At 32.2% G+C, this 22,815-nt stretch overlaps 1 protein-coding gene across 3 annotated transcripts in view; it reads right to left on the bottom strand.

Moving 5' to 3' along the window:
- The window catches only part of FAM135A (family with sequence similarity 135 member A), a 120,090-nt gene that overhangs the window by 26,605 nt on the left and 70,670 nt on the right, over positions 1-22,815 (bottom strand). For all 3 annotated transcript variants that reach the window (XM_051997218.1, XM_051997215.1, XM_051997217.1), the window contains 5 exons: positions 21,969-22,124; positions 10,263-10,336; positions 7,033-7,187; positions 4,475-6,809; positions 1,902-2,062 (listed from right to left, as the gene is read on the bottom strand). In XM_051997218.1, the coding sequence (XP_051853178.1) occupies positions 1,902-2,062; positions 4,475-6,809; positions 7,033-7,187; positions 10,263-10,336; positions 21,969-22,124 (2,881 nt within the window). The remainder of the gene's footprint in view (positions 1-1,901; positions 2,063-4,474; positions 6,810-7,032; positions 7,188-10,262; positions 10,337-21,968; positions 22,125-22,815) is intronic.

The raw sequence follows: 22,815 nt of genomic DNA, 5'->3' as shown, positions 1-22,815 counted from the left end.
TAATTCAAATATTTGATCGCAAATTATTAGCTGAAGGAAAAAGCACATATTTATCATGGGAACTGGGGTGCACCTTCAAAGAACAGAGCTTTGGATTTACTTAATTAAATGCAAAAAAAAACAAAAAAAAAAAGAAATTTTAAGTACTTTATAGTACAGTAACAGTCCACTTATCTTGAGATCAGATTTTTAGCAATCTTGACTGTACAGAAGCTGAAAGATCAAACCATTTCAATAATTACTAAAAAGATACTATAAGAAAAGTATTATTTAGAAAGATCTCTTAAATTCATCACAAAGCACCAGTCCTTATGCTTTTTTTTAAGAGCCTTGCTAGCTTTTAACTTAAAATTCTTTTCTTGCAAAGTAATTTTTATTGATAACTTTTGTTTTATTGTCTTATTTTATATCACAGACATTTCTAGATATATGTCCGTCTTCCTCATCATTGAATCTTGATCTTGTAATAAAAATAGCATTAAAAAAATATACAGGGCTAAACTTATTGATATAAATAGATCTTTGAACCTGAGTGACTGAGCAATACATTTCTTTGCCCTGTGGCAATTGAGGGTCTCTGGTGTGTTTTCAGGGTTTTCTGGTAAAAAGCAAATTGCTTGTCTTGATGAGTCTTTGCCTGCTTCAAATAACTCCCATTTCTATAACTTTTTAATAGTTTGCAAAGTACTTAATAAAAACAATTTAACAAAGTCAGTGGATAAAATAATCATGTTTGATAGTATAGGTGATATCTGCACCCACAGTTCTCCTCCTCTCTAACAAGTTTTGTTTTAGGGGCAGCTATGTGGCACAATGGATAGAGCACCAGTTCTGAAATCAGGAGGACCTGAGTTCAAATCTGCTCTCAGACACTTAACACTTCCTAGCTGTGTGATGCTGGGCAAGTCACTTAAACCCAAATGCCTCAGCAAAAAAAGTCCCAACCAGCCCCCCTCCCCCCCCAAAACAAAACACAACACCAAGTTTTGTTTTATCTTCTAGGATCAATACTGATCATTAAGTTAATCAATATTTAATTAAGTCTGGTTATCTAGTTTCCTATATCATAACAAATTAGAAAAGACACATTTGAAAATGGTTGGGTCTGTTAGAAGCAGCTTATTGACGATAGGAGATGAAAGTTGACAGATGGTTAAGACATAAATGAAAAATTCAATAATGGATGCAGAAATTATTTTTCTAATATGGGCCAGTTAAAGATAGAATGTTAATAATGTTGACTGAGTTATCAAAAATAGACAAATTAGTTATCCTTTGTTAAAAAGCAAAGAAATATGCCTGAGCAAGATGCTAATCCATAATGACTAAAACTGGATTGATAAAATATAAGCTATTTTTAAAATTAACTTAATGCTTTTTTGATAGCACTTTAAAGGTTTATAAAGCATTTCACATATTATCACCTTTGACTTAACAACAACCCTGTGAGGCAGGTGCTATTATTATCCCCACTCTAAGCCTGCTATTATTATCCTCACTCTAAGGTCTGAAACTTATATGACCAGCCCAAAGTCACATACTTAGTAGGTGCTGAAGCAGGCTTGAATTTGAGTTTTCTTCCTAATCCCAGGTTCAGTATTTATGTCTACTATGCTCTTTAACAGCTAATACTTTTTCCTCCCCTCCACAAATCCCTTTCCAATAATATACAATCACAGTGATATTACTACTTATATAATAGTAATTTATATAATGTGGTATGCTTTTATCAGGTTGAAAAAGTCTATATAAAAGATGTCAATATTTGCTGAAGCAATTTAAAAATCTTTTTGTTCAAATCCAGAGAGCAAACAATACAAGAAGATTATCATCACCATCATCATCAACATCATTATTAATGGGACTAAATATTTTTTATCAAATGTCATGATTGCACATACCATCTAAACCATGGACACAGACAATGAGATGTATTCCATCTTCTGAACCATCATCCTCTTCCACACTGAAATAAGGTATTGAGGAAGCCAGTTGAAGAACATCACTGTACATAAATCCAGGTAGTTTAAGCTGTCTTAGTTCTTCCTTTGCCTGAAGAAAACTGAAGCAAAATATATGAACTAATATCTAATAATAATGTATTATATTTTTAGCATACACTGGGTTTACAGAATAACAAAGTAAATCTAGAATTTAATAAAATAATGACATATATTATTATTAAGTTCCAAATATTTTCCTTTTCTTTTTGGAATGCAAATGGAAAATTACTTAAGGATAAGGCTAGGAGGCTGTATGCTTCAAATAAGCTTTCATACTGCAGTTGTATATATATATCTGCTCTTCAAATCTCATAGTTAAAGTATGTAATAGGTTAGGCTACTGTATCTTCCTTACAACAATGAATGGTGAGAACAAACTTTGTAAGATAAGGGGATTGTTATAGTATGAGCATTTGGTGGTGAGAAGTCAGTTAAAGGTATGATAAAACAATCTCTCAAGGATTGTAAACATTAAACCTTATCATATATTTAATGCTTATCCTTGATCAACAAATTAAAAACCACAAACAATTTTGCATTACAATTAGAGAAGTATTAGTTATTATCTGCCTACCAGTCCTGAGTATATAAAAGGAAGATTCGAATTTTGATTGCTGAATGACCTAGAAAGAGTGATGGATCTTATGGAAGGCTATGGCTATCTTCAATGCCACAGGAATGGTTTTTTGAACTCAGAAAGTGGGGGAAAGCATGACTATGTAGCTCTCTAGTATACCACTGTTTCCTTAATAATTTAAATATTTTAGAAGCATAACAATATTTTATGAACTTGCATTTACTGTCACAAAATGCTCATAGAATGAAATGTTTTTTGCTTCTTGGTCATGACAGAGATGCAGAATGACTTCTGGTCATTTGTCGATTCAACAATCATTTAAACTCTATTATGTGCAATATAACACAGATAGAGAGATAGCTCAAAACTCTTGATAACAGTAATTTTGGTAGTTAATTTAAGGAATATTTGATTTTAATTCATTCCTGATAATCAAAATACCAAAATGGGACAACACTGTCTTTATTTTATTTTATTTTGCTGAGGCAGTTGGGGGTTAAGTGACTTGTCCGAGTCACACAGCTAAGAAGTGTTAAGTGTTTGAGACCAGATTTGAACTCAGGTCCTCCTGACTTCAGGGCTGGTGCTCTATCCACTGCACCACTGTCTTTATTTTAGAGGAAGATAGGTAACACAGGACTTGGAATGTGAAAGATCTAAGTTAAAATTTTATTTCAGATACTAGGATGTGTGACTTTAAGCAAGTTATTTAATTCATGTCTGCTTCACTTTCCTCATCTGTAAAATGGAGTTAATAAGCATCTACTTCCCAGGGATGCTGAGAAGAAAAAATGAGATGATTTATAGATGTGCAAACCTTTCTATCTATGTAAATGCTGCTACTTGTTATTAAAGATGTTTTTGTTGATAGAATAATAGCTAAATGTTAGTAATGCAAAAAAAAAAAATCAGCTTATCTAGGAACATAGTTAAAGTAAATGTTTTACTTTAATTGCTGGCCTGGTTGTCCTGGCCTTGAATTTGCAAATTTTATCATTATATGTTGTCATAGATGTTCTATTTGTCTCCTTAATCCTCCTTCCAAGTTTTTCTAAATCAATTTTATAAGTTAGAGGACTAGTACTCACACAATGACAAACTTATATCGTTCTATATACTCTGTAACCTTGGAACTTCCTGGTCATTTCCTTATTACTACAATGGCGGACAATTTCTTTAATCCTTAGTTCTGTTCAGAATATTTAATTTCTCTCCAGAGTAGGTAGAAAAGGCTGCTAGTTTTGTACAGTGAAAATAGTTTTCAACAAGAATGTAACCATAAAATGACCAGTGGAACATTTATTCTTAGTAATGGTTTGATTATATCTAGAGAATAATAATTAATGAATGTGAGAACAACAGATGTGTCTCTTAAGAGACATATTATACTCACCTCGATCTTTCAGAAGGCTATATGAGGAAATGCTTTAAAATTATTTTTATATTACACAAATTAAGAGTACAAGAGATGTCTTCATTCCTTCAGTACAATTTGTGGTATTTCCCCAGCATTTAGTAACATTTTCTACTTTCCAGGATTTAAACCATTATACTTTTATGTTTTATTGTCAACTTATTTTTCTTCTCTAAAGACAAAATTTTAAAAATCATATTTAAATCTGCTGGCCATTTCTGGAAGTACATCTATTGTTATGAGAAACATGTTAATATTCTAAGATTGGAAAGTGAATTCTTTATAAGTCTAAGAAGAGGTAACTGATTAATGCATGAGAATTGTCAATAGTTCAAATACTCATCAACTAATTTAATTCAATAAGCACTATTAAATGCATAATGACTATGATTTCTAATTTCTTTCCTTCAATAGTTCATATTTAAGTAGCTCCATAAAGGTATTTAATTTAAATAAATATATTATTGGTCTATTACTTACGCTTGGATTTGAGGTTTGGGTGAATTTTCATACCAGGAAATTGATGAAGTAGAGCTGTATGAAGTGCTGCTTGGTTGTTTCGTGATTGCATCAAATTTGTTTTTAGAAGAACACTTAACACTACAAGGAGACTCTCTTGGTGCAGATGGGAAAGACAAACAACCAGGAGTACACACAGTAGGCATATTTATAACATCCCTCAGATATTCACTGTTTATTCTTTCAGCTTGGAGAAATTTCTCTTCTGCTAGCCCATGATTGTTCTCCAAGTGAGCACTTATCGCTCTATCCAAAACTGCATCTGTTTCCTCATAATACCCATTTTGAATCATTTCTTGATCCTGCTCTTCCTCCTCCTCTTCCTCTTGTTGAGGATTAATCATGCCTTTTTCAGAAATTTCCTTCTGAGGGCTATCTGGATTGCTGTGGTCAATAGCACATGTAACAGAAATATCCGTACTACTTTGAGAACCAAAATAATTCTCCACAAGCCCTTCTTTTACCATATCAGTACTGTTGGCTGATGAAAAGTCATTTGTACCTGTGTGAGTTTCCTTTTTAACTACTGGTAATTCTGCAACCATTTGTTTGAAGTCTAATTTTTCTTCATGAGGTCTACCTTCACTAAACTCTGCATTATTAGAAACAGAACCTGTAACACCACAAGTGGCTCCCATATAAATAAGTTCTGAATTTAGTGTAGTCACTTTCTCTGTAGAGATAAAAGGTTCATTAGGACTTTGAGAGTTCTTACCCACATTGTTAAAGTTTTTCTGTGAACTGTGACTACTAGAGGTATCTTCAACTGAAGCAACCACCTGAAATGAATCTCTTATATTTGAATATAAGGAATTTATAGCTGTAGGTTCAGTGTATGGAAGTCCTGAAAATACAACACTCTGCTGCTGCAAAATAATACTTGACTTTCTGTCATCATCATATTTTGGCAAATCAATCATTCCTAAATTTAACACAGTTTTACTATCACTTAGATGGCACTCAGGTACAACAGATTTCTTAGAATTTTCATCAGGTGAGAATTCATCATCATCTGAAGGTAGAGAATTTATGGATGTTAAGGATGACTGTATTTCACTTAAAGCACTTGTACTCTCTGTACAATGGCTTTCTAATGAAATTTTTATATTAGAATCTGGTTTTAGTAAAAGCTGAGGATACATTTTTTCATTATTAGCACCTTTTTCTTGTATGGTTTCAAATATTACATCAGGGTTTGGATGTGTTGCAAAAGAACTTGGTTCACTCTCAACACCTGAATCTGAAAATCTAGAGGAGGCATATGTGACATTAACATCTGGTAACTTAATTGTATCTGTACTTACTACAACATGATATTCTCTTGCAGAAAGGCCAGATGGATTACTTTTTAATTTACTTAAAGAATCTCCAATACATCGGCACTTTGTTTCTCGTACACTTTCCTTTTCAGAAACTAATCCTTCTTCTATAGATTTAAATTTATCACTAGTTTCTATAGACTGAAAGTTGTGTAACTGAGAATTATTTAAAAATATTTCATCTTGCTGAGATTCTGTCCAGTGCCCTACTGTGACAGTTACTTTTTCTCCCCTGAAAGGATCTTTACTACTTGGTTTTACTTCAATTGTCCTAACTCCTGTTGATTCAGTTGTTTGATGATCATGGCAAACGTCCGATGGCCCTCCAGATGCCAGATTGTGATCCACTTGTGTAATGTCATTATCGTCCTGGGAGATACCAAGTTTACCTGAAATGGACAAATTTGCACAAAGATTTAGGCTGCCAAAGTTCAAAGAGGAAAACTGGTTTGGCTGTATATTTTCAATTTTTGTAGGCTTTAGTTCAGTTCTGTCTGTGTCAGCTGGCAAAAAGCCAACTTCTTTTTGATTTGTCTGTCTGGTGCAGGTCTTTGTCTCATAATTAAATCCCCTGACTGTGGGATCCAGACCTTCCTTTTGGCTATGTGAAGGCTTGCCTTCAGAGCATTTAAAGAGGTTCTCTGATGCTGTATTTTTCAAACATTTGTAGCCTACCAAAACCACAGAGTCCTTAGAGTTTTGTTTTATTACTCTTTTGGTGTTTTCAGTTTTCATAGTTCTCATCAGTTTAGTAACCTTAACCTTGGATTTATTTGAATCTTCATTTTTTCCTTTTAGAGACTTTGTGAGCTGCTTTTCACCTTCTGTATACAATATATTGGAGGCATCAGCAGGTCTGATTTTCAACTCTGGGCTAGAAAGTCCAGTTATAGGGCTTTCTTCAGTCTCATATTTATCCATTCTATTAGACTCTGATCTCTGAAGATTCTGAATTCCCATCCAGGGTGCATCTAAGTCTTTTATCCAAAGAAAAAAAGATTCAGGTTTAAAACAAGATAAGAGAACTCAATTGATTAAGATGTTTTTTTTTTTTCTGCACATAAATTTCAAATATCCTCAAAATATATATAACCAGAGGGAAAAATGCTTCAAAATGAACAATTTTATGTGCATTATGAATGAAAACATTTTTAAAAACATTCCTAGCTTGCACACATATTTTAGTTTGATTATACTTACCTTCAGTAACAGAATCTAAATACCTATCTTCAAAGATTATAGGTAATGAATTGAGATCTCCATCAAGTTCACTACATTCAATAGGAAGGGGTGGAAGAGAGCTGCAGAAGGAAGTATTTTTGATAGCTGTGCACATCTGTAGATGACTCTGAGCACTGAAAAATATGAAGTTAGTCAGTACTGTAATATAAACCCAACAAATTCAATTTTTGCCTTTAATTTTTACATGGTCCCCAAAACAAAAATCCATGTAAATAGTTGAGTTATTTTCATAAAGCTTAATGGCACACCTCCTTGGAAAGTGGGGAGTATAGGTGAGGGCTAGAGTAAGGATCCTCTTTATCTCTTAGGTAAAGTAAAAGATTATTTATCTTATGTCTATAAAATCAATAAAGAGGAAACAGAGCTGATACAGTGATAATTCCTTTATGTGGAAAATAAATACTTCAATCTTTCGATGAAGAAGGTAGATATAATAAACTGGTATAAAACATTAAAATTTTTTTTATTACATTCTGCTTTACTAGACAGTGGTGTGGTATGGTGGATAAAGTGTTGGATCTAAAGTCAGGAAAGACTTGATTTCAAATATGGCCTCATATTAACTTGCAGTATGGTCCTATTTTAAGGCAAGTCACTTCAGTGGTTTCTGCCTGTCTCCTGATTTGTAAAATGCAGGGGAAGGATACTAACTATAATATTTATCTCTCAGGTTATGAAGATAAAATGAAATATAAATAAAACATAAAGATAAGATGCTTTATTTGTAAAATATTTTATAAACTTAAAAGTACTATATAAGTCCTAGTTATTATTATGTTTATTGTTCTGTATTACTTTTATGCATAAATATATGTTGGTATTATTAATCTTAGTATATAAATTTCCTAAATGTAAGTAGGCTTAAGGGATTAGATTAGACCTATCTAACTTATTGTGAAGCATAAAATAGAAGTACAAAACAAAAGGGACCACGTACATTGTTTGTTACTAGTATTAATAAGTTAAAACAATGTGCTAATTGCTTTGACTCTAAAGATAAAAATAGTACTGAAAAGGAAGAGTGTGAGAAAAAGTAGGAAAGCACAAAGTATGTTTGCCTAAAATATAACATTAACATAAATTAATGAAGGGAAGAGAAATTGGAGGGGTAGGTTTGGTCTGCATTGTAGAGATCATAAAAAGCTAGACTAAAGTGGACTTTATGGCCTTTTGAGGGTTACTGACAAGAAAATGATATGATCTACAGCAATGGTATCATGAGATGTGATTCCTGTGGGCCACATATTGACTTAGAAAAACACAGATTAACATTTTCTATGTTGTACTATATTTTTATTTATTTGTTACTTTTCCCAGTTACCTTTTTATCTAGCTCTGGTGAAGTGGGAGTTTTGTAGGGTAGGTTGGAAAGTTTTATTCCTCTGATCTACAATATCACCAAAGGCCTATTGGATATTCTGAAGGTTTCCTACTCAATGTAATAACTTCTTATTTGACTTTAGTTGCCCAATCTTCAGCCATATTCCTCACCTCCTTCTAATATGACTTTGGAGTTTGCCTTTGGGATTCTGGGCTATGATAAATGAGCTTTCACTTTCTCTTTTCTGGAAGTAGGCCTACACAATCACTTTTTGGAAATTTGTGACTAATGCTAACATGTAACCCTTTTAATTCTTCTTTATGTTTTTCCATTAGAATGTAAGCTCCTTCAACTCTGAGATACCAGTACACACCTGTCAGACTGGCTAGAATGACAGGGAAAGATAATGCTGAATGTTAGAAGGAATGCAGGAAAACAGCGACACTAATCATTGTTGGTGGAATTGTGAATACATCCAGCCATTCTGGAGAGCAATTTGGAACTATGCTCAAAAAGTTATCAAACTGTGCATATCCTTTGACCCAGCAGTGTTACTACTGGACTTATATCCCAAAGAGATCATAAAGAAGGGAAAGGAGCCTGTAGTTGCAAGAATGTTTGTGGCAGCCCTCTTTGTAGTGGCTAGAAATTGGAAACTGAGTGGATGCCCATCAGTTGGAAAATGGCTGAATAAATTGTGGCATACGAATGTTATGGAATATTATTGTTCAATAAGAAACGACCAACAGGATGACTTCAGAAAGCCCTGGAGAGACTTACACAAACTGATGCTAAGTGAAATGAGCAGGACCAAGAGATCATTATATACTTCAATAACAATAATATATGATGATCAATTCTGATGGACGTGGCCATCTTTAGCAATGAAATGAACCAAATCAGTTCTAATGGAGCAGTAATGAACTGAACCAGCTACACCCAGCGAAAGAACTCTGGGAGATGACTAGGAACCATTACATCGAATTCCCAATCCCTATATTTTTGCCCACCGGCATTTTTGATTTCCTTCACAGGCTAACTGTACAATATTTCGGAGTCCGATTCTTTTTGTACAGCAAAATAATGGTTTGGACACGTATACTTATTTTGTATTTAATTTATCCTCTAATATATTTAACATGTATTGGTTATCCTGCCATTTAGGGGAGAGAGTGGAGGGAAGGAGGGGAAAAATTGGAACAAAAGGTTTGGCAATTGTCAATGCTGTAAAATTACCCATGCAGATAACTTGTAAATAAAAAGCTATAAAAATTAAAAAAAAAATAAATAAAGAAAGAAAGCTTTCCAATACATACATACACACACACACACACACACACACACACACACACACACGAATGTAAGCTCCTTTATGGTAGGAACTGTCTTGTTTATATTTGTATCCCTAGCACTTAGCATGATGCTTGCACAATATTAAGTGTTTTTAAAAATGCTTTAGCAGATATAATACATAATCATATCAACACACAATCAGTATTTCCTTTGAATACTAAAGGTACATGCAAGTTTGATACTGGAGGCTAGTGATGGCTTAATTGCAAGAGACAAATACATAAATGAGAGCTGTTATAAAAAATAGCAGGATCACAACATCCATAAAAAAATCAAGTAGTTATAGTGCCAAGAAGTTTGATTGGTCAGGGATAAATTCTCAATTAAAGAATGATGCTTCATAACAGATTTCTATACGTTTGACTGACTTGACAGGTGAGGCAAATTTTTTTTTGGATTTGATTTCTCAAAGACTCCTCAATCTATAATTCAGTGGAAAAAATACTAAGCAATACAGAATTTTCATGCAAAATAAATATCATTCTTGTAGTATTTTCTGCTTTGTGCTACTTACTGGAGTTCCTGATAGGCAAGGGCTGCATGCCTTGGATGTTCAAAACAGAAGAATGCTTCAGAAAACCTGCGTACCTGAAAAACCCCAACGGTTACTTTTAATCAAAGACAGAACAGTTTTAGATAAAAGAATTAGTTGTAAACTCTTAAGAATACAATTAGCCTACAATCAAAATACATCAAAATGACGCTTATAGTAATTTCAAATAATAAGCAGTATCAACAAACATCCATCAATCAACATGAAATATAATAATATGAAAACATATATTTGAAGGGTTCTGAAAGGCTATGCTTAGAGTTATAGTTATAGTTCTAAGTGGCATCTGCTCACAGCCACAAAGTACTGAAGCCATACATACAGCTTTTATTGCTCTGTGAATGAAAATAAGGCCCTCAACAAAACTGTATGTTAAGTGTATCAAGAGCATCTATGACCTTCCCTTTCTTTGTTAATTTTCTTTAGCTACCCAATGCTATAATTGTTTAAACTCCCTTCCTTATAAAAAAACAAAACCAGGGAAGAATATGAAAGTCCTTTATACTTTGATATTTATTCTATAGTGACACCTGTAGCAATCACATTTTGCCAAATTTCAGATTTGGAGCAGGTTAGGTATCATTTAGTTAAGACTTATAGTTTACTAACAATATAATATTTTGAGATATAGTCTTTCCTTAAGTGAAACTACTTTCTGAAGGAGTTTTTTGTAATTTTCATTATCTCTACATATCAGAAAGTTCTTTCTTACATAACAAGTTTGAATTTTCATCTCCCTGAGAGTTTGTTTTCTAAAACTTTAGCAAATAAACAGGTGTGATAGTTCTTCAAATTTCTGATGTCAACTGACGTGTCCCTTCCCTAAAATTGCTCTTTAAAAAAACACCTAAAATTCCTTCAAATTATCCTCATATGAAAATTTTCATCATCCTGAATGCCAGCCTTCCTCTGACATTGTTCATTATTTGTTGTTAAACCAATGTTGATTATTCTGACACTGTACCAATGCCCTTTCTAAAATAAAATATTCAATAAAGAACATAGTACTTCAGGTGTGGACTGACCACTTATATGAGTTCATATAGTAAGGTATCACTTCCCTATTATAATAAGATTTCTCTTCATGTACCCTAAGATTACATTAGTTTTCTTGGTGATCAGAGCAGTTAGGTAACACAGAGGAAAGAATGGCAGGCCTGAAATCAGGAAAACTCAACTTTCCTAAGTTCAAACTACGCTCAGCCACTTAGTAGCTATGTGTCTCTGGGCAAGTCACTTAACCCTGTTTGCTTCAGTTTCCTCATCTGTAAAATGAGCTAGAGAAGGAAATGGCAAACTAGTCCCAATATGTTTGTCAAGAAAAACAAAGAATCAGACATGATTGAAATGAATGAACAATAAGTATTTCACAACTGACTCATACAGTTTGCAACTGACTAATCTCAATCCGATTTTCAGATGAACTGCTTCTGTCTCACCCTGCCTCCTCCATATTATATATTTTGAAATTTATTTTTTTGAACCTAAGAATAAAGCTTTATAATTAGCTTTGGCTTACTGGTCTTAGATTTGGCCCAAATATTTTAGTTTTTCAAAATTTTCTTGACTACTGACTTGTCCAGTGAATTAGCTATTCTGGCCATCTTTGGTCATCTTTACATTTGATAAATATGTTACCTATTTATCTATTTTAAATCTTTTATCTACACAATTAAAACAGTTTGTTCTTATTAATAGGTAAATAAAGACAGAATGCTAAATGTGACAGATCTTTTCCTTGCTATTGAAACCACATTCTAGCTAAATCTGATAATATGCTTGATTTAGTTGAGGCTCTTACTCAGAAGTGAGGAACTGAATCAAAAGGAATAAAGCTTGTGTTCCTTCTTTCTCCTTTACCCCCAAGCTATTTGGATGCTTTTCAAATGAGCTAGGGGGTATAATCTTGGTTGAAGCTGTTCGATTAGAAGGGACAGATCTTGGTACTCTGTGATTTTTTTTTTTTTTAAGCTCAAGTCTTAGCTCTTGCAGGCTGCTTAGTCAGACCATAGTTGTTGTAGGACTTGCTAGTCCCTTCTCTTCCTCCCTCCCCCCCCCCCCCCAATCCTTGATCCTAATTCCTCCTCCTTCTTTATCCTAAGGAACCCAGATTCCAAGGATGCAGGTTCTATTCTCATAACAATCACTCCATTCTCATTCTTCCTCTTGGAATTACTAGTTGTTTTTTTCCCCCCAAAACTCAAGTTCCACTCTCTAAATGAAGCCTTTCCTAAACCCCCAATTGCCTATGCCTTCTGCTCCCAAATTTTTATTTTGAGTGTTTTTATTTTGAATGAATTGAAAATATAGTACACTGTAGTAGAGAGAAAACTGACTTAGAAGACAGAAGACTTGGATTTAAGCCCTGCTTCTGGACACAGGTAATGTGACCCTTCACAAATTACTTAAACTCTCATTGCAACCTTCTAAGACTTAGTTGCAGAGAAAGTGCTGATCTCCATTGGTAGATGGAGTTTCTCTATACTGGAGAATTAATACAGAGTAGATTCTCTATACGAAAGGAGTCCAGAACTTTATTCCTAAACCTTTTACAGATACATGCATTATCGTCCCTTCCAGAATATAAGCTCCTTGGACTGGTAAGGGGCTGTTTCATTTTTATCACTGTAGCTCTAAATATATAGCATAATGGCTAGCACATAGTATGTGTTTAATAAATACTTGCTGATTAACTGATTCCTTCTCTCCTAAATTACTTTTAATTTTTGGAAGGATGAAATAGGTTTTACAACATTCAGTTGCTATACAAATTGTAGCTGCTATCTTTGAGGGAAGAATCATGAAGAGAAAGAAGGCAGATATAGTGATCACTCATAATTACAGAGAAAATGATGATAAATATGCCGTGGCTTCTTAATTCCTAAAAGAAAAGTGATGGTCTCAGGAATCATTAAGAGACAATTTTTGGACACAATCAATGTGAGAAATTGTATGTGTTCCCTATGAATGGGGGAAGACATAAAAGGAAGAAAAATAAATTTTCTCGGTTAAAAAAAATCTTTTAAAAAGAATACAAGGAATAAAATGAAATTCTCACATTGTAAAATTTCAAATAACAAAGAATTTAGAAAATCTTCAGGTAAAAAAAAACAAGAAACACTTCAAATCTTGATGCTTAAAGGATTACAGTTCAAGCATCTGCAATATTAATTTGTATAGAATAGTAGTTCTTTTATATATTCAAACACAATTGATAATATTATTATTTTTTAAAATTATACTGGAAATTTATCAAAGTCTTATAACTCAATATGCAAAGTGAGAAGAATCCAGTTAGATAATGAAAAAATACTTTCATTACAGAAATTTTATCACAAAAGAAAAATTCAGCTTATTTGTACTTCATGTTAAAAAAAATAACAAGAGAGACTAATTAAAGAGTGAAAAATCAATCGGAGTTTAGCTTATGTAAGTACAAATACAAACAAAACAAAATACACATAAGTGAAGGAAACAAGGAAAAAAATGTTATTTTTACATTTTATGTGTAATCTATGTGAATAAATTTTGAAAAACCTGAGACTCCTGTACTCTGCCATTTCTTTACTGAGGACAACATATATAAAAACAGAAACTGCAACAGAATGTTTCCTTAGCAAGGCTAGCTAATGTATTAACAACTTAGTTCAAAATTAAGTGTTTAGAATGAAAAGAATTGTCTATGTGCAACACTACTTGGACTAGGAAGTAAATAATTCTTACAGGCAAATGTTTATGGTATTAATCATGACATTTAAATCACAGGAATTTAAACTATTTTTAGGAATTACTTTATTTTACAAAAGGAACACTAAAAGAATAATCAAAAAGACCTCCAAAAACATAGGCTCACAAATTTAGAGTTGGAAGAAACCTCACTGACTTATTTAATGTAAAAATCCTCATTTTGTGTGAAATACTACATAGTATTTCTAATCCCTCTGTTTTTGTCCACTTGCATTTTTGATTTCCTTCACAAGTTAACTGTACGTTATTTCAAAGTCCAATTCTTCTTGCGCAACAAAATAAGTGTATGGATATGTATACATATATTGTATTTAACATATATTTTAACATACTTAACATCTATTGGTCTACCTGCCATCTGGGGGAAGGGATGGGGGGAAGGAGGGGAAAAATTGGAACAAAAAGTTTTGCAATTGTCAATGCTGAAAAAATTACCCACGCATATATCTTGTAAATACAAAGCTATTAAAAAAAAATTCTCATTTTATAGGTAAGGAAAAAGTCTTAGAAAGACTAAATCGGGGCAGCTAGGTGGTGCAGTGGATAGAACACCAGTTTGGAAATCAGGAGGACCTGAGTTCAAATGTGACCTTAGATATTTAGCACTTCCTAGTTGTGTAACCTTGGGCAAGTCACTTAACCCCAATTGCCTCAGCAAAAAAAGAAAGAAAGATTAAGTGACTTGTCCAAGATGAAACATGTATTATCAGAACAGTCTAATTGTCAGCCATCTGATTTCTTCTCCACCTGTGGAAATATAAGCAGACTCTCTTCCCTAAGCAGTTAACCTATCTAATTCCTTTCTATTTACCACTTTTGGAATTTCTCCTCATCATCTGATAATTACATTGGAGCTGTTTGCACTGGATATTGCCTTGTTGTCTTAAAAGGCCTGTATTCTCCCCAACTGTAATCCTGATTGCTTTTCTGTTGGTTGATGACATCAGAGTCCTGAATTTCTAAAGTCTCTCTGGATGTAACCTCAGCTACTATCATGCCCCATCTATCTTTTGATTGATACTTTGGAGGCTGGCCCTGCCTCTCATTCCCTGGGTCAATCTACATTCAGAGGCCCAGTGAAAGCCTTGGTGACATTTTGGACATGGGGTTTTGGGTTTTCTCTCACCCTGTCTTTTGGATTAAAATCCAAAGCCCCTGACTCCAAAATAATTGTTTTTTCCCCTTTTACTACTTTGTCATATATTTTGACTTGAAGGAGATTATAAGTTTTTTGAGAGCAGTGATGTTTCGTTTTTATTTTTTATTTCAAGTATCTAGCACAATACATTAGGAGCTTACCAATTGTGATCATTATAATATTGGTGGAGATAACCTTAAGAATAAAACATCTTAGAAAAAGCAACATGTATTCTATTATTTGGGGCTTTATCAGACCCATTATTAAATCAATCTCATTACCTCTCTAGAACAAAGGGTAGAAAAAATGATCTAACATAAAAAATACTGTTAGGCAAATGTTTATAAAATCCATTTGAAGTATGTAATTTAAATATTTTAGAAAGTAAAATATGGAAAGCAATGACACCACATGGCTAAAATGTTAAATGCAAAACAATTTATGTAAGCCAATAACTAAGTTAAGAAAATATCTCTGAGGAAATGTACAATGTTGAAGAAAATGTAATAATATTTAGGATTTAAGAACAGATGATATGGAATTAAGAATTATAATACTGATCATCAATCAACAGATGAGTATAAGGTGATGATTCAAAAATAAAAATAAAATAAAATAGTCCCAATTATCAAGGAAGGTAAGCACCCAGAATTTAGTAGTAGCAAGACAATTGGTCAAATTGCATCTGATATATACAGTGCTTATAACATGTATTGCTCCCCCACACAATTCTTTTCAATGAATGTTCTCTTGATGAAGCATATTGATGCTAAATTCTGAAATACCACAATCTTAAAAGAAATGAAGATACATATGACACAAAGACCAGTGGAGAGATATATAGTGAGCACAAGAAGCCTAAAGTTTGTATTTACTTCAACGAAGGTGAATAACTTAAGAAATAACGTTAAGGAAATGTAGGACTAGAAAAAGAAGTCACCTATCAAGAATGAGATAAAAAATGGATAGCCTGACTATTCAATTATAATTCATAAAACAAAACAATACAAAACAAAACCAGCAAATATTTGGTGTGTTATGTTGATATTATTAAGAGGATTTATAGATAAACATGGGGCAAGAACTGTACAAAAAAAGTGTGAGTGGTTTATTAAGGTGCATCAATGGATATTAAAAAAAAATTAGACCCCTTGACATACTTAAATAACAAAATTCAAGAGGAGATTAATCCAAGTAGGGCATATGGTGTAGGAACAAACATATTTATTAAGATTACCTTTGGGTATGGTTTAATTTCAAAGGTCATTTAAAAACAAAAACCTGGAATCACAATGAAATTAGAGAAATATCTTATTTTGAATCAAGAACTGACATTCTTACTATATGGTTTCATATGGTTTTGTATTAGGCAAATATCACTATAATGGGATAGAAAAAAGTTCAAAATTAAAAAAAAAAAAAGCATTTACCTTCTTCATTGCCTTAAAGAATAAGAATACAGAATGTTATAAAAATCAACAAGAAAGGTGATGAGATATTAGCTAATCTTCTACTTCAATTCTTTAATAAAGAAACAAAAAAAGGGAGATTTAATTTTACTAAGAAGATTTGGCAGATAGAAGGAGGGCAATGATAAGTAAAGCCAAAACACTATTAAGTGTTAACAAGTGCCCTTCCCTCCCTCCAAATCTTGTCCCAAAAAAACTATTTTAAAAAGTCAGAATTACAATAAATAATGCTCAATATGAAACACTGTTCATAAAGTAAACAATTCATGTTTAAATAACAGTAATTAAAAGAAGAGACAATGTGACATGGAGAGAGAGAACAAAAGAAGTATTATACATAGAGGCTATTATCAGCTAGGCATTAAACTAAAAATTTTACAAATATTATCTCATTTGATTCTGTGGGGTTGGCGCTAGTACACAGTGGACAAAGTGAAATAGACTTGATCAGTAAGACCTGGGTTCAAATCCTCACCAAGTCATTTAATTTCTCTGAGCCTAAAAATCTTAGAACATGAAATTAAAGTGAATTTGCAATCTTTTTTTGTGGGGAAAGTCCTTAAAAGTCCTTTAAATGTGTGTGTAAGCCTTAATGTTCAGTTCTTTGTTTTTCTACTAGTATTTTATTTTTATTTGTATAATAAGACAACAAATTAGCCCTAAAAATTCACAGTTGTTTTTGAAAACATTTTACAGATTATTCAAAGGGTTTTATTAAAACTTGAAGAAAATCTAGCATCTGAAAAAAGTAATACATAATGATCAAAACCCAACCAAGTCTTATTGATGCTATTTAGTAGAATACAGACTGAATAAATGCACATCTTTTCAAAAGTATTTATGCCACTTAAGGCAGATTAGATTCTGATGATTTTTATACTGTCACATTTACCCTTTGCTTCTGTTAGTATGTCATAATTTAAAAACCTCAAGAAAATCACTACCAGCAGAGGTCACTATACACAAAAATATTCTCTTCCTAATTTTCCTTAATAGACATACTTAAATTTCACTTATACTTAATTATAGGCTATATATCTCTTCATTTCAACTAACTTTTTACATAAAAGCCTGGATTAAAAGAATAATCTTAGATTATTGCAAGGTCCCTAAAATACCACTCTACTGTGAACAATACTTATGAAAGAAAAGGCTTCTTAGTTCTAAAGAATTTGGTCCTAAGGAGTCATTGGAAACATTTCTAGAATAAAAGCTTTATAACACACTCATTAGTTGTGCCATCAATTGTTTTAGTCTATATCTTTAAAAAAAGCAATTATTAAGTGATTATCATGTGCCAGGCACCCTTATTTTACCTTATATTACAAGAGCCTATTCAATGAACTTAAAGGGGAAAAAAATTCAAAACAAGTGGTGATTCTTTCATTGTCCACCTTATCTAGCTTTCCTCATCTGATGAAATAAATTTAATACTAGTATTACATAAAGTATGATGAACATAACTTTTATCATTTTAAAATATAAAAGGTATTTTAGGTTGTTTCAATGCCTCAGTCATCACTATGAATATTAATTATCATTTTTATTATGAGCGTTCTCACTGAAAGAATGTCAGTGAATACAGCTTTTTAACAGATCACTTTTTTTTTTTTTTTAAAGTTCTAAGAGGAGCAGCTAAGTAGCACAATGGATAAGAACACCAGCTTGAAAGTCAGGAACATCTGAGTTCAAATCCAGCCTCAGACTATGTGATTCTGTGAAAGTCACTTAAACTTGTCTGCCTTAGTCTAAAAAATAAGCTGGAGGAGAAAATGGCAAACCATTCCAATATATTTGCCAAGAAAACCCCAAGTGAGGTCATGAAGAGTAGGATCTAACTGAAACAATTGAACAATTCACTTTTTCCCTTAAGACATATTTTCCCCAGTTATTTCCAATTACTGAGGTTTTTTAAGTCTAAAAAAGTAATTTCCATATCAAATATGCACAATAACTTTACCATCTTTAAATAGTAACTACACTGTGAAGAAACCTACATCCAGACAGAGAAATCATAAGGCTACCTTGCAAACATTTTCTCCTCCAAGTGGAGGCATATTTATTTCCTGAGAGAATAGTGCTACTACATTAAGATTATTCCAAAAGTTTAATCATTGCCAAAATTTTAATTATTTGACTAAGAGTAACAGCTGCTTCTTATACCCAAAGTGCTCTTCAGAAAAATAAAGTGTTCACAAGTAAGTCCTCTGAAAAGCCATGAAATTCATTTACGACTCACTTTTTATTGGCTATTTTTCTCAAGGTCAAGCTAATTTTTTGTGCCATGATACAGTTTAAACATAATTTAAAAAAACCAGTTCAGTCAACATTGATAAAAAATCTTTGCTTGTTCAATTAAGCATTGGGTCAAAGATATGGGAAAGCCTTAGATATTTTTATTAAGAATTAAAGAAGCAGTCATGTATAATACAGAAGTCCAAAAACACTATATAATGTGAGTAGTGTAGAAGTACTTAAAAGCTTTTGATGAGTGCAAAGTATAAAGAATTGGAAAAATCATGATTTTGATTCTTGTTATAATGCAGAGTCAATTTGTTATTATGATTATTCATTAAGTTATGCTATTTTTGCCTTTTTGAGTCATATATTGATTACCGGTTTTCTCTTTAAGGTTAACAAAATTCTGATCTAGTTCACTTGTTAGCACTGATGGAAAACGGAATATTATGAGTAGTTTTGTATCAGAAAACAATGAAAGAAATGAAAGGTCCTGAAAACAAGAAAAGAAGTCATTTATTCTCATCGCAAAATCACGTAAGGCTGCCACCACTGCTCTTAAGGAAAAATTTGGGAAAGCAGACCTGATCAAATCCTTAAAAAAAAAAATATTTTTTAACAAGAGGTGATGTTTTAAAGACTCTCAGAGAATTGATCTCAGGATATTGCAAAGAGTAAGATTCCCTTTCAAAATGGTTAAGATCATGAATTGAATAGCAAAAACAGAAGACTGAAAATACACTATAAATCCATTAGCTTCCTTTCACATAGCTACAAAATCTTAGGTGACAATGTTCTATATGTGCACTAAAGATATAGCTGAGGAAGAGAGATAAAGGGGAGAGGTAAATTTTCAGTTTTCCCTCTATATTTCCATCAAAAAGTTGATAATGCAACATTTTACCATTTTTGTTGGTTTATTACAAAAACATTTGATGGAAGAGGCAGATTAGAGATTCTCAGTATCTTCCACATGTTAATGTCACACAAAATGCATAGACATATATTGTAATAGAAAATCGATGTGATGACAAGGAGAATTTTATTTGAAGATCTTCTATCAACACAGAGTAAAATAAATGCCCTCAAAAATATTTACTAGGGCCATGAAGAGTATCTTGCTCTAAATGGTGTTTCCCAAAATGTTCTTATTTCCAACTGACATTATGATTATTGAGACAAAGAATAGTACAGGGTCTTCTTTATAAGCTCTATATATAAGATATATAATCTTTATAAGATTAAAATAATTTAGGTTAACAATCCACAAAGCAAAATTCAAATAAATGAACACGAATTGAATCAAACAATAACTGGTGCCAACTATGTGCCAGTTATTGTGCTGGATATTGGATAGAGAAAAACAATAATGAAACAGTAATACCTGTTACCAAGAAAGTTACATTCTATCAAAGAAACAGTATATATATATGTATAACTGTACACTGACTAAATATAAAATAAATAAAAGGCAATTATGTCAGGGAGAGCACTAGGAACTGGGGAGTGGGACAAGGATAAGGTAAGATATAAAGAGGCCTGGGTAGAACCTTGAAGAAATTAAAGGAATTCATATTGCTTTAATTAAGATGTCTTCATCAAGATCTGTATCTTGGACAGTTACTACAGCTGGACAATCATTTAAATTAAGAGCTGAATAGGAGATAAGGTTGATTTTCATTTGGGAAGCTAGGGAAAGCCTTACCTTTTCTCAAGTTATTTTGTGAATTGTCTTTTGTGAATGTCTATTCTTTAAAATCAATAATCTGGGTAATACAATTACACACAGCTCCAAATGAGGGACCATTACACTCCTGGAGGAATCAAAATTTAAAAGGCAATGGAAAGAGTGAATGGAAGGTAAAGTGAATATGAGGTAATATGAAAGATTCTGAGGGAAAAAATAAATAAAAAATTATTGAGGATCTTATAACTAGAAAATGAGGCATATAAAGGTATATAGAATGAAAGATAATGGACACTAAATGCTAGTAATAAAAGAACTGCAGAAAGGACCAGTATATTAACTATATACTTTATGGATAATTTTATGGAAAGACAGATACAAATCATAGGAAATGAGATAGGGATAGATTATTATCTGTAGACTTCAGATCTATAAAAGAATATTATCATTTTTCTCAAAGTCAAATATAATGAGGTAGTGTAATATTATAGAAAGAGCAATGAGTGTGGAGTCAAATGAGATGGTTTTTGAATGTCTAGTTCTTTCACTTACTCATGAATAAACCATGAGAAATTCACTTTCCTAATCTTTAAGATGAAGAGGGTGGCTTTAGATAACCTCTAAAGTACATTTTGGCTTTAAATCCAATGATATGTTCTAAATCCATAGCTAAATAATATATATGTTGCAATTATATATACACATATATTTTTATTATATATATTTTATTTATTTATTTATTATACATGTTATATACATACATTTTATTAATGCCTTTGTTTCTAGAAATATGTCAGCCTTCCTCCTCCTTGCCACCCAAAGGTGACCTTTTTTTTTTTTTTTTGTAACATAAAGAAAAAGTAAAAACAATGCCTAATATTAAGTGGGTTTGTCCCCTCTCCACCTCCCCCCCCGCCAATATATACACACATATATAAACAAACAAACAAAATTTTGTCCTAGTACTCTATTTCACTTCAGGAAGAAGGAACAATGTTTCCATATCGTGTTTTCTGTGATTATTATTGATTTTTGATCATATTTGGCTAACTTTAGGTCATCTTTTTATTTACATCATTGAAATTTGTGAGTGTTCTGATTCTTTCAGTTTATTTTTTAGAACAGTGTAATAAACATCCAGTAATCTATTTTGGGAGGGAAGAGAGAGAGATTAGCTTCATTCTCTGGAATGAGTTTTCTCACTCATAAAAGGAGAGAGGCCAGATGGTTGTTGCACTAATAATTTCTGAGGGCCCTTTCAGCTTTGGGCTTTGATGACTGAGTGTGCATGTAGCTTTTGTTTTTATAAATTTCAGGTTATGTATTTTAGGGAAAATTTATCAGATATATGGCAACTTTCATCATGATGTTCTACATTTAGCACTCACCCTTAATGTATGATGTTCTTGTGCTAATAAAGCTGTTATTTCATCCTGTAATGTTATAACTTCTAAAAATTGTCCCCATAGTGCCATTAGAAGTGAGCATAGCTGTGCAAGATTCATATTTATGAGTTCTGCCAGTTCATCAGGATTTTCCATTTTCTGAAATTAGAGGGGAAAAAAACACAACACTTTTCTAAGACCTATTAAATATATTATCACAATTCTTTATAAAAAATGCTAAATACTCAAAATAAGAAAAAGGCTGGGAAAAAGAGATGTATTTCTTAGTGTCACATAATACCACAATGACTTTTACTTTTTACTACCTACTTATTTCATTACTAAAATAGTAATTCTAGTAGTTTTACATATTATCTCTAGTAAAACTTTATTAGTCATATCATTTCAAGTTATAACAATTATGATGTCAAAAATAACCTGAAAATCTTCTAAACTGGATTTATAAAATATGGAACTTTAAGGACACAGACAACAAAATATGGTAACTTTACACATAATATACAAATGTGATTAAATAAAATTTGAGATATTGATCTTATAATTACAGACTTTAAAACTCATATCTATAGCTATATCAGATACTTATTTTACATATTTATGATTCCATATAAGACACTGGAGCAATTTCTAAATTGTTCTTTTTGGACTTAAAGACTCTTATAACTCTATTCTTTAATTCCAAAATTTTGGTTTGCCTATAGCATTCTGGAATGGTCTGCATAAAGAGGTAAAAAGTCTCCTTATTGGAGATCAAGTAAAGATTATGATAACTATTTTTTACAATTGTCATGGAGGGTTTTTTTTTTTTTTTGTTCAGACACAAGTTACA

Source organism: Antechinus flavipes, chromosome 4 (genome assembly GCF_016432865.1).
Source record: "Antechinus flavipes isolate AdamAnt ecotype Samford, QLD, Australia chromosome 4, AdamAnt_v2, whole genome shotgun sequence".
Taxonomy (NCBI): Eukaryota; Metazoa; Chordata; class Mammalia; order Dasyuromorphia; family Dasyuridae; genus Antechinus; species Antechinus flavipes.
This window is presented reverse-complemented; position numbering and strand designations above follow the sequence as displayed.